This window comes from Lepidochelys kempii, chromosome 4 (genome assembly GCF_965140285.1).
Source record: "Lepidochelys kempii isolate rLepKem1 chromosome 4, rLepKem1.hap1, whole genome shotgun sequence".
NCBI classification, from domain to species: domain Eukaryota; kingdom Metazoa; phylum Chordata; order Testudines; family Cheloniidae; genus Lepidochelys; species Lepidochelys kempii.
Genome location: NC_136383.1, coordinates 115,288,849 through 115,302,573, shown reverse-complemented (window position 1 = coordinate 115,302,573; position 13,725 = coordinate 115,288,849). Strand labels below are relative to the sequence as shown.

General features: G+C 42.7%; 1 protein-coding gene, 1 long non-coding RNA gene and 1 pseudogene across 7 annotated transcripts in view; 2 read left to right on the top strand and 1 right to left on the bottom strand.

The window, feature by feature from the left end:
- LOC144930532 (uncharacterized) overlaps positions 1–13,725 on the top strand; it is a 256,857-nt pseudogene that overhangs the window by 57,365 nt on the left and 185,767 nt on the right.
- Positions 1–13,725, top strand: part of LYAR (Ly1 antibody reactive) — a 30,854-nt gene that overhangs the window by 9,432 nt on the left and 7,697 nt on the right. For 5 of the 6 annotated variants that reach the window (XM_073342513.2, XM_073342512.2, XM_073342511.2 and 2 more), the window contains 4 exons: positions 551–634; positions 2,286–2,700; positions 3,009–3,095; positions 5,175–5,260. In XM_073342513.2, the coding sequence (XP_073198614.2) occupies positions 551–634; positions 2,286–2,700; positions 3,009–3,095; positions 5,175–5,260 (672 nt within the window). Of the gene's footprint in view, positions 1–550; positions 635–2,285; positions 2,701–3,008; positions 3,096–5,174; positions 5,261–5,687; positions 6,133–13,725 lie in introns of those variants that run through there. The other variant, XM_073342514.2, reaches the window with a different exon arrangement.
- LOC140910024 (uncharacterized) lies at positions 10,725–12,044 on the bottom strand. The gene is made up of 2 exons (XR_012158402.1): positions 11,482–12,044; positions 10,725–11,325 (listed from the first exon to the last, which is right to left on the bottom strand). It is a non-coding gene; the product is annotated as an uncharacterized LOC140910024 (long non-coding RNA).

The following is a 13,725-nucleotide window of genomic DNA, read 5'->3' as shown; positions in this document are numbered from 1 at the left end:
GGTATTAGCAATGAACCCTTAAAGAGTTGACTTTCTTTATACCCTTTACAAATGTCATTGCCATTTACTGACTTCAGCTAAAAACCAATTGGAGACAATTCACACATTTCTAGTCTTAATCCAGACAAGGTTTACAACTTCCTTTCTTCCCAAGGCCTTTCTTCCGCTCCTAGCTGTCCAACAGTTTTTCTCATTGCACCTGGATTCACACTGGTGTGTGGGTTGGGGAAGGGCCATGTTGGATCACTTTAAGATTTTTTTTTTAAAAAAATCTGCAGTCACCTATATCAATCAGGGGCCTTCTTTTCACTTATCCCATTAGTTATTCTTTGAACCATACATTCTCCCTACTTTATTCCTTTTGGCCTTATAACTCATTATTTTGAAAGCCTTTCTTCTAACTTGCTAGTCATGGCCTTTCTTTACAACACCCACACATTTCCTAACCAAACTTAAGTTAATTTTAATTCTTTAATTTTATACTTATCCTACATATGGTTAAAAAGTTAAAATTGAATGCTTGTCACTTCTCATTTCTTTTTCTGCACAGAATTGGATGCTGAACAGCTTGAATGTTGACAATAGTGCTCTCCTGGACCAGGTGTGGGAGATCTTTTCTGAAGCAACCAGCAACGTAAGTCTAATCAAAGCCACAATCTTTCAGTACAAATACAACAATAGGGCAACAGGGTGGAGACTTTCAAGACTCCTATTGCGGTCACTGAGTACTATATATTAGGGAAGGGTCATTGCTGGTGTCCAAAGACAAATGGAGAGTACATGAGACCAAATTCTTGCTAATCTATGGCAGAATGTATTGCTGATGCAGCATAGCTGGGGTATTCACAACAACCTATGAAGGTAAGCTATAGGCAGTGACAGCATCGTGGTGGTAGGAAGGTTATGTGTAAACTTCTTATCCCAGACTGCTTTTTCTAGTAAGGAACAGAAAATCCACTTTCTGATCATTGCTGCCCCAATCCGACATCTGTGTCCAATTATATTTTTGAATATTTTTTCCATTGTAACCAAAAAGTATGTATATTGTCTCATTATCCACCCATTGGAGTGTTTTATTAACTCATTTTATAAGTGCAACTTTAAAATTGGATTTTTCTATTGAAAAATAGCTTTATTAAATATAAATGTTATCTAATGCATTTTAAGATTAATAATTCTGTTCCCAGACACACAGCTTCATTAAGATGAATTTAAGGTTAAGTATATCAATACTGTAAGGGTAAAACATCAAAGGTGTGTCTCAACTGTCCCCCTGTCAAGTGTTCTAAACCTAGGAAATTCAGAGTTAAGGTTACACTTAACTTAGCATTTCTTAATATGTTTGGATAAGTTAAGACAACCAAGCAACTCTAACTCTGCCCTGTAGTGATGTCCTACAATAATTGTCAAGTATGATTAAGGTATTTTTACTGTTTGTGGTCCCAGCTATTCCGTTTGTTTGTTTTTTTTCCCCCTTTGTGGCCTCACTGCAGGGCAGTAGTAAGTTTGTTACTCGAAGTGTAAATGTTTTAAGTTTGGAGAGTATGTGCTTGTGTTTTCATGCAAAACGCAATGGTGAATCCATGCTTTAAGTACAAAATGGAACTCTGTCTTGCTTATGGAATTGTAACCAGCAACTTTCAACAATTTTTTTTAAAAAACTTTTATCTATGTGAGCTGGATGCTCCCAGTTTGTTTTAATATTCTGATTTTGCTTAGCTGTTGCCAACACCTTCTGTCTCTCATAGAGAAGTACGTTAACCTGTTCACTATTATATTTTAATTTAGGAACTACCCTCTGCCTAGACTTGCCTAGTTCCCTGTTACTGCTTGCCTCCGCTTCAGAGCACTCCCATCTGCCTAGAAATGTTGCTATTGCACTGAAATTAAGTTTATCATGTTGGAACTTCTAAAATAATGAATAAACTAATATATATTGCAAATGCCCACTTCATTCTTCTAAAAACAAAATTAAGTGGAATAACAAATGACAAGCATGTATGTGTTGTAAATTTTAACATCTCAGATGGGACAGTTAGAGTAAGGCATGTCCTTTCATCTTCAACTGAGATGCATTATCTCCAGCAAGTAATGCTATTCCTCAATAATTGATCATGGTGTGTATGGTTTTTTGTTTTGTTTTTTTTATTCAGAGCATAACATCTCCCCCTTCTCTTCTTCCCCCCCACCCTGCCCCTTCCCCAATAATGCAGTAGATCTGGGTGGCATTACCAAAAGTAGTATGTGGAAGACATTTTTATTACAGTATTTTCTTTTAACAAAAGGGGCCAAGCAAAAAAGAACTAGAGAAACCATTGCAGAAAGTAGGAAGCCAGCCTGTAAAAAGTGAAGTAAACCCATTGTCTACAGAAAAAAATGAAATGACAGCTGATAAACTTGAGAAGAAAAAGAATAAAAGAGAACTAAAAGAAAGACAAAAGAACAAAAAGACAAAGAAAAAAGAAGTGAAAGTAGAAAGCCAACAAGATAACCCGGAAAATAAAAAAGGCAAAAAGCCTAAGAAAGAAAAGGAAGGTACTGAGAACGAAAATGAGGAAACTTCCAAAAGTAGTAATGCAGAAAGGAAGAAGAAAAAGCATGAGAGAAATAATACAGCTCAGCTGGAAATAAATGGAAATGGCAATCATAATGAAGAAAAACAAACAAATATAAAGAAACACAAACGTAAACATCCAGAAGGTATATATCTAGCTCACATTCCATGCAGTTTTTAGGAAAGGCTGTTTTCTTCTTGGCATCTTGAAAATTCAGTAACCTGCTTTGGTAGAATCTTTACGACACCTATCATTTATACATTTTTTTTTTTTTTAAAAATGCAACTTAAAAAAAACATTGTAATGTGATGCAAGGTTTATTTTTTATTTCAAAATCGGGAAAAATATTACAGCAAACTCCAATGCCAAGAATAGAAACTTTTTAATTGCATTTTTTAGTAATTTAAATTTTTTAATATTTCCTCATTTATCTCTTATCTCCCCGTTCTCTAGAAGAACCTTACACCACAACAAAAAGAATGAAATATATAAAAACATCTGCAACCATGGAAACTGAAGAAATTGGGGATGCAGATAAAGGTATCTTCAAACTTAAAGTGGAAGTTTAGACATCTATATTTTAGTAAGAGTGATTTCATAGTCAAATAACTAAGTGCTGCTATTCATTTGGGGCAAAACGTTGATTTGCCAAAACTCTGAGCAAAGGGCTGCCCCAGGAGAAAGCCGTGAACCAGATTGTGACTAAAGGCTTGTTTTCACTACCGGGGTGGGTCGACCTAAGTTATGCTATTCCAACTACATGAATAACATAGCTGGAGTTGGTGCAGCTTATGTCGATTTACCCCAGTGTCTTCACTGTGTTGAATTGACGGGAGATGCTCTCTGGTCGACCTATCTTACTCTTCTGGGGGAACACCAGAGTCCACCGTATAGCACTCTGCTGTCCATTTAATGGGTCTTCACTAGACCTGCTAAATTGACGCTGCTGCAATCTCCCCGGTATTGAGGATAAGCCCTCAGTCTGTTTCATACCTTGCTCCAGGGGAAGTAATCTCTGTGAAGGTGATGATATCTGGTGCAGACTATTTCCCCTGATTTGTTGGTTCAGCTGTACTGGCCGCTCTCTACAGCACCCACTTCCACCCACCTTCTAGGAATGAGTAACAGCTGCCCCGCGCTGCGCCCCCCACCCACCCCCCCCACACACATAGGCTGTTCTCACTCTTGTGTTCCTACATACAATATGGATAGCAGCGCAGAGGAGTAAGAGGGTGGCATGTCTTGCACCTGCTTAGTCCTTCACATGACATGATAGCTGGGTCACAAATTGGCCTTTGCTATTTTTAACTAGTTGTATTTGACACCCAGGATCTGTATAATGAATCTTTTATTGAGCCCATGTAATTTGGGGTTACAGTTTTTTCAAATTTAGTAATTGTGTTAAATTTGCCATCTGTGTTTTTGGAAAAAGAAGGGAAAAAACCAACAAAGGAGCTGAGATAAATTAGATCTGATGAAAAGCACGATATAATAATAATTTTTAAGGGCTCAGTTTCTCCCTTTCCCAGGGTGGTGTCTTGTCATTTGTTCTTCCTTCCTCAGCTGGTGTGCTAATGCAACAGCACCCACTTTGGTCAGACCAAGCATTGCACAGAATCCACTTAGTCTGGCGGGGCAGTCAGTCAGCATCTCTTGCTTAAGGCCTGGTTGGCTCTAGAAAATTAAGTGGATTTAACTACATTGCCCAGGGTGTGAAAAATCCACAACCCAGAGACACAGTTAAGCCAACCTAACCCCCAGTGTCGACAGAACTAGATCAATGCAAAAATTCTTCTGTCAACCTAGCTGTTGCCTCTTGGGGAGGTGGAATACCTATGCTGATGGGAGAACCCCCTCCCATTGGCGTAGGTAATGGCTATGCTGAAGTGCTGCATCTGTGCTGCTGTAGCATTTAAAGTGTAGACAAGGCCTGAGTCTGTATGGTAGGCCCATTCTGGGCTGTGAAGGGTGTTAGTTTCAGTCCTGCTGGGGTTTATGGGTTTCCTCCTTTATCCTTGGCAGAGTTCACTGGTCCCTGTCCTCAGCAGATCTGGAAACTACTTTTGGCTGTTAAGTTTCTGAGGGACTGGTAAGGGAACCCAGGCCCACCCACTCCACTGCATTCCAGCTCAGGACCTTTAAACCAGGCGGTGGAATCGGGCCTTGGCAACTCCTCCTGCTGTGCTGAGCTTCCTACCTCCCTAGGTTCTGTAGGCTTCTACAGCCTGTGTATCCATCATCCCTTCTCTGTGTGGCTTCACACCAGCTTTCAGGCAGGACTTTCCTTCTCCAGCTTGCTTGCCTCTCTGCTTCTCAGCTCTTTTATTCCCCCAGCTGCTATGAGGCTGCCAATCAGCACTGGCTGGTGATTGCTACATTAACTTCTTGGTTGCCAGGCCAGCATGGGGTCTGTACACCCCATTACAGTAGCTAACCTGAGGAACAACTTGCTTGATCCTTGTGCCAGGGTGGTGGTGGTGCTGCAGGTGCAATAATAAGGCAAGGATAACGGAACTGGACAATCGTTCTGTGATTAGTTTTAGCTAGAACATGTGATGAAAAGATGACTTAGAAATATAGAAGATATGTAATACCATTATGTTTTTAACAATATTATAGGTAAATTCAACTGGAAGGGAACTATCAAAGCTGTTCTGAAGCAAGCCCCAAACAATGAAATTTCAATAAAAAAACTAAGAAAAAAGGTATAGTAGAGTCTTCATTTTTAAAACCCCTTTTAGTTTGTGAAATAAGTAGTTTTCTTTTAAAACTATGTGGAAAATATACAACTATCCTACATAAACAAAGTTTGAGCATATAGTCCTATGCCATTGAATGAACTGGTTAATTAGTAAATCATATAAAGATTCAAAAATGTGTGATTTAAGGAGTTTATTCTTTTTTTATTTTTTTTTTAAATTGGAGACCCCCAATCCAGTAAAACACGATCTAAGGACATAAGTTTGCAATTTCAGCTTTGAGTTGTAGGTATTAATAGATTTCTTGCTGGATTTTAATTATTCAATGTTATTGAATTGAGACGTGTGTGCATTTTAGTGTGGAATGTTTCCATAAAAAAGTGGTGGAAATCATTCCTATTAACTTGAACTATTTTATTTCCTTTTTGTGTAGGTTTTAGCCCAATATCATGCAGTAGTTGGTGAACATCATAAATCACAAGAGGATCTTCTAGTTATATTTAATAAGAAAGTGAACAATAATCCCAAATTCAAGGTTTTAAAGGAAAAAGTTAAACTCATGAAATAGAAAACGAGTGTTTTCATAATGCTCAAGTTTTACAATTGCAGACTGTCCAAATTCTCCTATCATGTACGCAAATGCAGCTTTCACTGACTTCAGTAGATGCTGAGTATGTATCACAGCATAATTTAGCTGTAATTCTATTCCTGGATTCCCCACTCCTTTTCTTCCCTACACTATGTACAACTGAAAATTTGGGAATGGTTGCATATGTTTTCAGAAATTTTGTTTTTACAGAAAATATATTTTTGGTAGAACTTTTAACAGACAATGGAAAATTGCTGCCCATTCTATTAAAATCTTTCATGTTACTGAATTTATGCAGGTGTGCTTTTCTTTATTAAGACACAGGTTGTATTGCACCTTTGCAGGAAGCAGTACAACTGCAAACTTGATGATGGATTAATAGAACACATAATGAAAATATTTTGTGTTATAAGAAGCAAAATGTTTTGGTCCAAAACTAATGGTGTATACTGCAGATCATACGTGCTAATATTTTAGCATCCTGTTTTGGCATAAAAGGAATAATTGAGATTTGTCTGTCAAGTCATTATCCATTTTGTTTAATTTCCTAATGAACACTAAATGAAAATACATACCTTTTTATATAAACAAAGTTAAAGCTGTTCATATTTCATTACTATAAATATTTGGTTAGAAGCCAAGTAAAGCGTGTGGTTTTTGTTAAGTGTGGGCTATTGCCTCAATTGGGAATTTGACAATAAATACTGATAATACCAATTTATCAAATTGAGGAAATTTTCCCCAATTTTATCTATCCTTGTTTGTGCTTTTAGAATAATTAATACTACCTGCAATTTTAATTAGTGCATTATTCAACTGGAAGGTGTTAAATATCTCAGGTTTCAGAGTAACAGCCGTGTTAGTCTGTATTCGCAAAAAGAAAAGGAGTACTTGTGGCACCTTAGAGACTAGCCAATTTATTAGAGCATAAGCTTTCGTGAGCTACAGCTCACTTCATCAGATGCATATCGTGGAAACTGCAGCAGACTTTATATATACACAGAGAATATGAAACAATACCTCCTCCCACCCCACTGTCCTGCTGGTAATAGCTTATCTAAAGTGATCATCAGGTGGGCCATTTCCAGCACAAATCCAGGTTCTCACCCTCCACCCCCCCACACAAATTCACTCTCCTGCTGGTGATAGCCCATCCAAAGTGACAACTCTTTACACAATGTGCATGCTATGTCTACACTGCCAGATTAAGATGTGAATAACATCCCTTAGGTCAAGTTACCATGGGGTCTGCACCACAGGGGGTCAACAGAAGAAAATCTCCTGTTGACTTACTCTACCCCTGACAAGAAGAGTAAGGTATAGGGGTCGACTGGAGAGCGATCAGCAGTTGATTTGGCAGGTCTTTACTAGATTCCCCCTAAGTCAACCACTGGGGGATTGATCTCAGAGCACCAATCCCCACTGTAGTGTAGATCTGCCCTTAGTTAAAAGAATCTTGGAAATAGCCCTACTCATGGGGGGGAGAGAAATCATGCTCCTCCTTTCACTGTTGTAATGTTGAAAATATCCCCTTGCTTCATTAAATTAAACTAAATCTCTCACAACAGTCTCTTTCTACCTCCAATTTTAAAGAAAGTAGTAATATAGCTCTACCATGCACCACTTCCCTCTCCTTCCTCCCTTTGGTGGCTGCCTTTACCACTTCAGGTGGGATTGGGAGTTGCTCACCCCAGACAAATGGGTTTGAGATCATCTTCATAGGGAATGCTATCTTTACTACTCTTCCACCAACCAACCCCAGGCATCCTCTCTCATGAGAGCTTGCTTCATCAAGGAATGGACTCTCCTATGGTTTGATTCTACAGAACCAGTTCCCATGCACTACAGAGGCAGGTACTTTTATTTAAGGTACTTCCTGGTACTAAAGAATGGTAGTTGGAAACCCATCCTAGATTTGAGGCTACTCAACACTATATGAAGGCACAGAAATTCAAAATGTTGACACTAGTGGTGATTATTCCATCGCTAGCTCAAGGGGATTGGTTTTCAACCCTTGACCTTCAGAGCTCATATTTCCATGTGATCTACCTATCTCTCAAACAATTCCTACATTTTACTGTTGGCCAGGACCACTTTCAGTACAGGGTGTTCCCTTTTGGCTTGTCATCTTCCCAAAGGGCCTTTTTAAAGATCATGTTAGCAGCACTAACACTAAAGGTATTTTAGTCTTCCTTACCTAGATGATTGACTGCTGAAGAATTGCTCCCTAGAACTAACTTCACAGGCAACTTTGAAGCCTACATCTGTTCCTCAAATTAGGCCTACAGTTAAACATTCAAAAATTTACTTTTACCCCTGTGCAAAACAAAATTCAGGGGAGTGCATCTCAGTTTAGTAATGAAAAAAGTACCTTCCACTGCATAGGTTTGTGGCTCTTTTCATCATAGCCAATACCATCTAACTCAGCCCCCAAACCCCAGTCAAGAACTGTCTTCAATTGTTGTGGCACTTGGCAGCTGGTACCTCTTCTTGCATGAGAGGAAAGTGATCAGGAACAGCCAGCATGGATTCACCAAGGGAAGGTCATGCCTGACTAATCTAATCGCCTTTTATGATGAGATTACTGGTTCTGTGGATGAAGGGAAAGCAGTGGATGTATTGTTTCTTGACTTTAGCAAAGCTTTTGACACGGTCTCCCACAGTATTCTTGTCAGCAAGTTAAGGAAGTATGGGCTGGATGAATGCACTACAAGGTGGGTAGAAAGCTGGCTAGATTGTCGGGCTCAACGGGTAGTGATCAATGGCTCCATGTCTAGTTGGCAGCCGGTATCAAGTGGAGTACCCCAAGGGTCAGTCCTGGGGCCGGTTTTGTTCAATATCTTCATAAATGATCTGGAGGATGGTGTGGATTGCACTCTCAGCAAATTTGCAGATGATACTAAACTGGGAGGAGTGGTAGATACGCTGGAGGGGAGGGATAGGATACAGAAGGACCTAGACAAATTGGAGGATTGGGCCAAAAGAAATCTGATGAGGTTCAATAAGGATAAGTGCAGGGTCCTGCACTTAGGACGGAAGAACCCAATGCACAGCTACAGACTAGGGACCGAATGGCTAGGCAGCAGTTCTGCGGAAAAGGACCTAGGGGTGACAGTGGATGAGAAGCTGGATATGAGTCAGCAGTGTGCCCTTGTTGCCAAGAAGGCCAATGGCATTTTGGGATGTATAAGTAGGGGCATAGCGAGCAGATCGAGGGATGTGATTGTTCCCCTCTATTCAACATTGGTGAGGCCTCATCTGGAGTACTGTGTCCAGTTTTGGGCCCCACACTTCAAGAAGCATGTGGATAAATTGGAGAGAGTCCAGCGAAGGGCAACAAAAATGATTAGGGAACTGGAACACATGAGTTATGAGGAGAGGCTGAGGGAGCTGGGCTTGTTTAGCCTGCAGAAGAGAAGAATGAGGGGGGATTTGATAGCTACTTTCAACTACCTGAAAGGGGGTTCCAAAGAGGATGGCTCTAGACTGTTCTCAATGGTAGCAGATGACAGAACGAGGAGTAATGGTCTCAAGTTGCAGTGGGGGAGGTTTAGATTGGATATTAGGAAAAACTTTTTCACTAAGAGGGTGGTGAAACACTGGAATGCGTTACCTAGGGAGGTGGTAGAATCTCCTTCCTTAGAGGTTTTTAAGGTCAGGCTTGACAAAGCCCTGGCTGGGATGATTTAACTGGGAATTGGTCCTGCTTTGAGCAGGGGGTTGGACTAGATGACCTTCTGGGGTCCCTTCCAACCCTGATATTCTATGATACCTTTGTCACAGACCACTCAGGAGTCTGAATGTGGTGCCTTCAGCGGTGGCTTAGGACCATTTATTCATCAAATAGTTTAAATATACTACTTTCCATACTCACCTGCCTAAAGGAATCCTTCAGTTGATGGAAAGACCATCAGAATTTTTGCACAGGAGTCTCATGTGCACATCCTTTCCCCATGGTCGTCATAATGATAGATGCCTTCCTACTAGGGTGGGGAGCACATCAGAATGCTCCTACAGCTCTGGGCAAATGGATGTCGCAAGAGACCATGCTATACATCAATCTCTTTGAACTCATAGCAATCAGATACATCTGTCTCCAGTTTCTACCACTAATCAGGGGCAAGTACATAAAGATCAGGATGAATAACATGTTCTGCATGTATTATATCACTGAGCTAGGAGGAGCAACCTCTGCACTGAGGTTGTCAAGCTTTGGAATTGGTGCATTGCAATCAGGTCATCATCACAGCAGCCTATCTTTGAGGGGTTCAAAATGTGAACATAGCTAAACTACATATTCCAGCAATGGGGCACCCCCTCAACTACTCTTGGGGGGGTTCTGCATGACTGCAGAAAACTGTCTCCCTGCAGAATGCCTATGCTTCCCTGCAGAAAATGGCAAGGAAGCTGCACAGGGAGAGGGGGGAACCATGGGCACAGTTTTTTTGGAGGGCTTTGTCCTCCTCCAAATAGAGGTGAGACATGAGGGGGCACATGGGTTACGTGCCACTCATCCCCTCCCCCTCATTTCTTTAAGCACAGAGCTGCCCAGCTGAAGGAGACTGCTGCTGGGCTCTGCTGACTCTGCAGCTGAACATCACCTCCTGGGTCCTAGTGCCAGTCAAGCTCCGCTTGTGTGCGCGCTGGGAGCTTCCCTGTTTTCTGTACAATTGAGTGCCCTCGGTGGGGCTGAGTGAGGTGCAGCAGGGGCGGGGGTGTTACCGGAAGATTTGGAATCAACTCTACTAACTTATCGAATTCGGTAATCAAGGTTGTTGCCTGCCCTAGAGGAGTTTCCAGGGAAAGCTGCAGCTAGCTAACGTTCCCTTGAAAGGACGTGGCTACAGCCCTCTGATCAAAAATAGGGAAGCAAGCAGTAAATACTTTGAAAACAGAAATAATATTTAATTGCAAGTAAGTGGTTACAGTAAAAGAGTAGAGATAGATAGAATCGGGTTACAGTTAAAAGGGGAGTGAAGGAGGGTGGCAAATAAAGACAGCACTACAATAGCAATTTCAGTTTAACTCTGTGGCATATGACACTGTAACAGTCGAATCATTCGCTTAATACTCTATATACCTTATAACAGTCAAGCATGTAACAATATATTAATTAAACATTCAATATTAAATATTTAAAACTAAGCATCTAGTAAGCGCTGGCCTGGCAGTTGCTACATGGGTGGGAAGAGATTTCACTCAGACCACGAGCACCCAGCTTTATTGACACTTGGAACCCACACGTGTCAGGGACACAAACAGGTAAACAGAAAGGTGAGGCTCACAGGAAACTTCTCTCTAACCCCTCCGAGGTGGCCTTTGGTCCTTCTGCTCTGTCTGGATGCTCGGGAGCGGTGCTGGCGGGGAGCAGCAATGCCGCGGTGTGGCTCCAGCGGCTGCCTGCTTCCACTGAGGCGAGGTTCCTCCTCAGAGAGCGGATAGGGAAGCCTGCTTGGCTGCTGCTGAGGTGGCCTCCTGCTGCCTGGGGGGCGGAAATAGCCGTTGTCAGGGGCAACCTCGGACCCCTGGGTGGACTGCTGTTACTGCTGCACGAGCGGCTCGAGAAGGGTGCTGGTGAGCGGGGCTTGCAGGGCTGCGGTGCCATGTGGCTGGGAGGGAAAGGCCGTTAGCTACTTACAGAAGCCGTTGCTATGGCTTGTGGTGCTGCTGCTGCTGCTGCAGCTGCTGCTGCTGCTTTGTGAGCGATGGCTGCCAGTGAGCGTTGTCTGAGGCTGTCTGTGAGGGCGAGTGGCTGCTACTCTGCCGCGGTCAGGAAATAGCTGTCTTACCCAGCAGGGCTCCAGGGCCGCAGCTCTGTGAGCGTTTTCTTTCTTCCAGCTGTCCGGCAGCTTCCCACTCGCCTTCAGGTCCCTGCCCTCTCTAAGGTTTTAGCCTGCTGGCTGTCTCCTTTATCTACAATTTTCAGCTCATTGGCTGAATTATGCTAATAAACGATAGCTAATCAGCTTTCAAGTATTTGCATATGCTCATTTATGTCACAGGCACTGATGCGACACACAAGCTCAGCCAATCAGCCTCGATATATTAGCATATGCTAATTGTATACTAATTAGTCATATGTACTAGAAGCTTGGCCTCCTCCCATAGACTTCTATGGGATTAATGTATTCCTATGGAGCTTGTCAGCTGACTTTTGGATGACCCCTAGCTCCTGTCTGTCTGAAAGTCCCATGGATTCCTACGGGCGACAATGTATGGCTATGGGATTTTGCTGAGTCATTCCCCACAGGAAGTGGAATAGACCATTGCATCATAGGAAGTGAAGTTATTACATCATATACAATAGCTCCCTAAGTACCCTAGAAATGGGATCTCCCACTATATTACATCACCCTATAGCTGCCATTACTAGATTTTCTAATTTAAACTATTCTTAATTTTTACTTAATTACACGTTTATTCCTAAAACTAATTCCTGTTCTGAGCATTCTAAAGGGTCTTAATACTATCACCACTCATTTTATGTCTGATTAAGCCAATTATATTTTTTTCTAATTTTAAACCCTTTCTCAAGGTTTTTTTGCAAATTTCCAGTTTAAAGTATTGTAAGGCATTTCAGGCAACTGAGGCAAAATATCTGCTCTCAGTGGGGGAAATGAGGGAAGGAGGGTGAGGGGGTGGGAGGAAGAGGCAGTGGGGAATGAAGTGGGAGTGGAATAGGGCAGGGGAATACGGGAGTGAGGGTAGGGGGATGGAGAAGAAAAGAGGAAGCAGGACCTCAGCCTGCAGCATCCCCTCCACAGCAGCTGGGACTCACCCATTAAGCAGGCCCATCGAACCTTCACCCTGACAAACCCTACACCTGGACCCCTCTGACGAGCCTCCCACACCCAAACTCCCAGCCGCTCCCCCAGCACCTCCCCCCCCCACTGAATCCCCACTTCCCCACACCAAGCCCCATCTCCCCACACCCAGACCCCTCCCCAGACTGAGCCCCAACCACCTTCACCTGGAGCCCCTGCAGAGACCCGTTTCCCCTGCACCCAGAACCCCCCATGTGCCCCTGTGCATCCAGATCTCCCACTGAGCCACCCGCACCCAGATTGCCCCACACAGAAACCTCTCACCCCACACCTGAATCCCCCCACACTAAGTCCTTCCACACTTGGATCCTGCTGGGCTGAGCCTACCCACTGACACCTGGTGCACCTGGCGCAGAGGGGCAGGGAACTGGGTGTTTCTGGGACAGGCCCCACTCTTGTACTGTGTCTGGGTCAGGTGCAGCCTCACTGCCAAGTCCCTGTACCAGGGGAGGTGGGGGCTTCAGGGTGATCTCCCACATCAATGCAGCCAGTGGCCTGTGCTCCCCACTGTCATGCAGGAGCCGCATTTATTTATTGACAAATAAAATTAGCAAAATTTTAAAATATTGTGCTCATAATTTTTAATTCTTTGGTGCAGAATTTTATATTTTTTGGCGCAGAATTCCCTCAGGAGTACCAGATAGACTTGTTCGCCATAGCAATAAACAAAAAACGTGCCCACTTTTGCTCCAGAAGCAGGGTGAGTCACTAATCTCTGGGGGATGCCTTTCACCTTCATTGGTCATCAGATCTACTGTACGTGTTCTCACTGACTCCTGTAATAGTCACAGTTTACTCAAAATAAAAAAGGACAAAGCCAGAATCATTCTAATAGTTCCAACCTGGCCCCGACAAATATGGTTTCTTTACCTGATAAAGCTGGCTGTTTGCTCACCAATCAATTTCCAGGACACTCCTCATCTCCTCACCCAGGAAAGTGGGAAGATCCTTCATCCCAGTCTTGAGGTAGAACCCCTTTACATTGGGACCAAGAAGAAAGGCACCTCCATTTAGCCGAGTGCCATTGTCTAGTGGAGTCTTTCCTGCTCTTAGAGAGA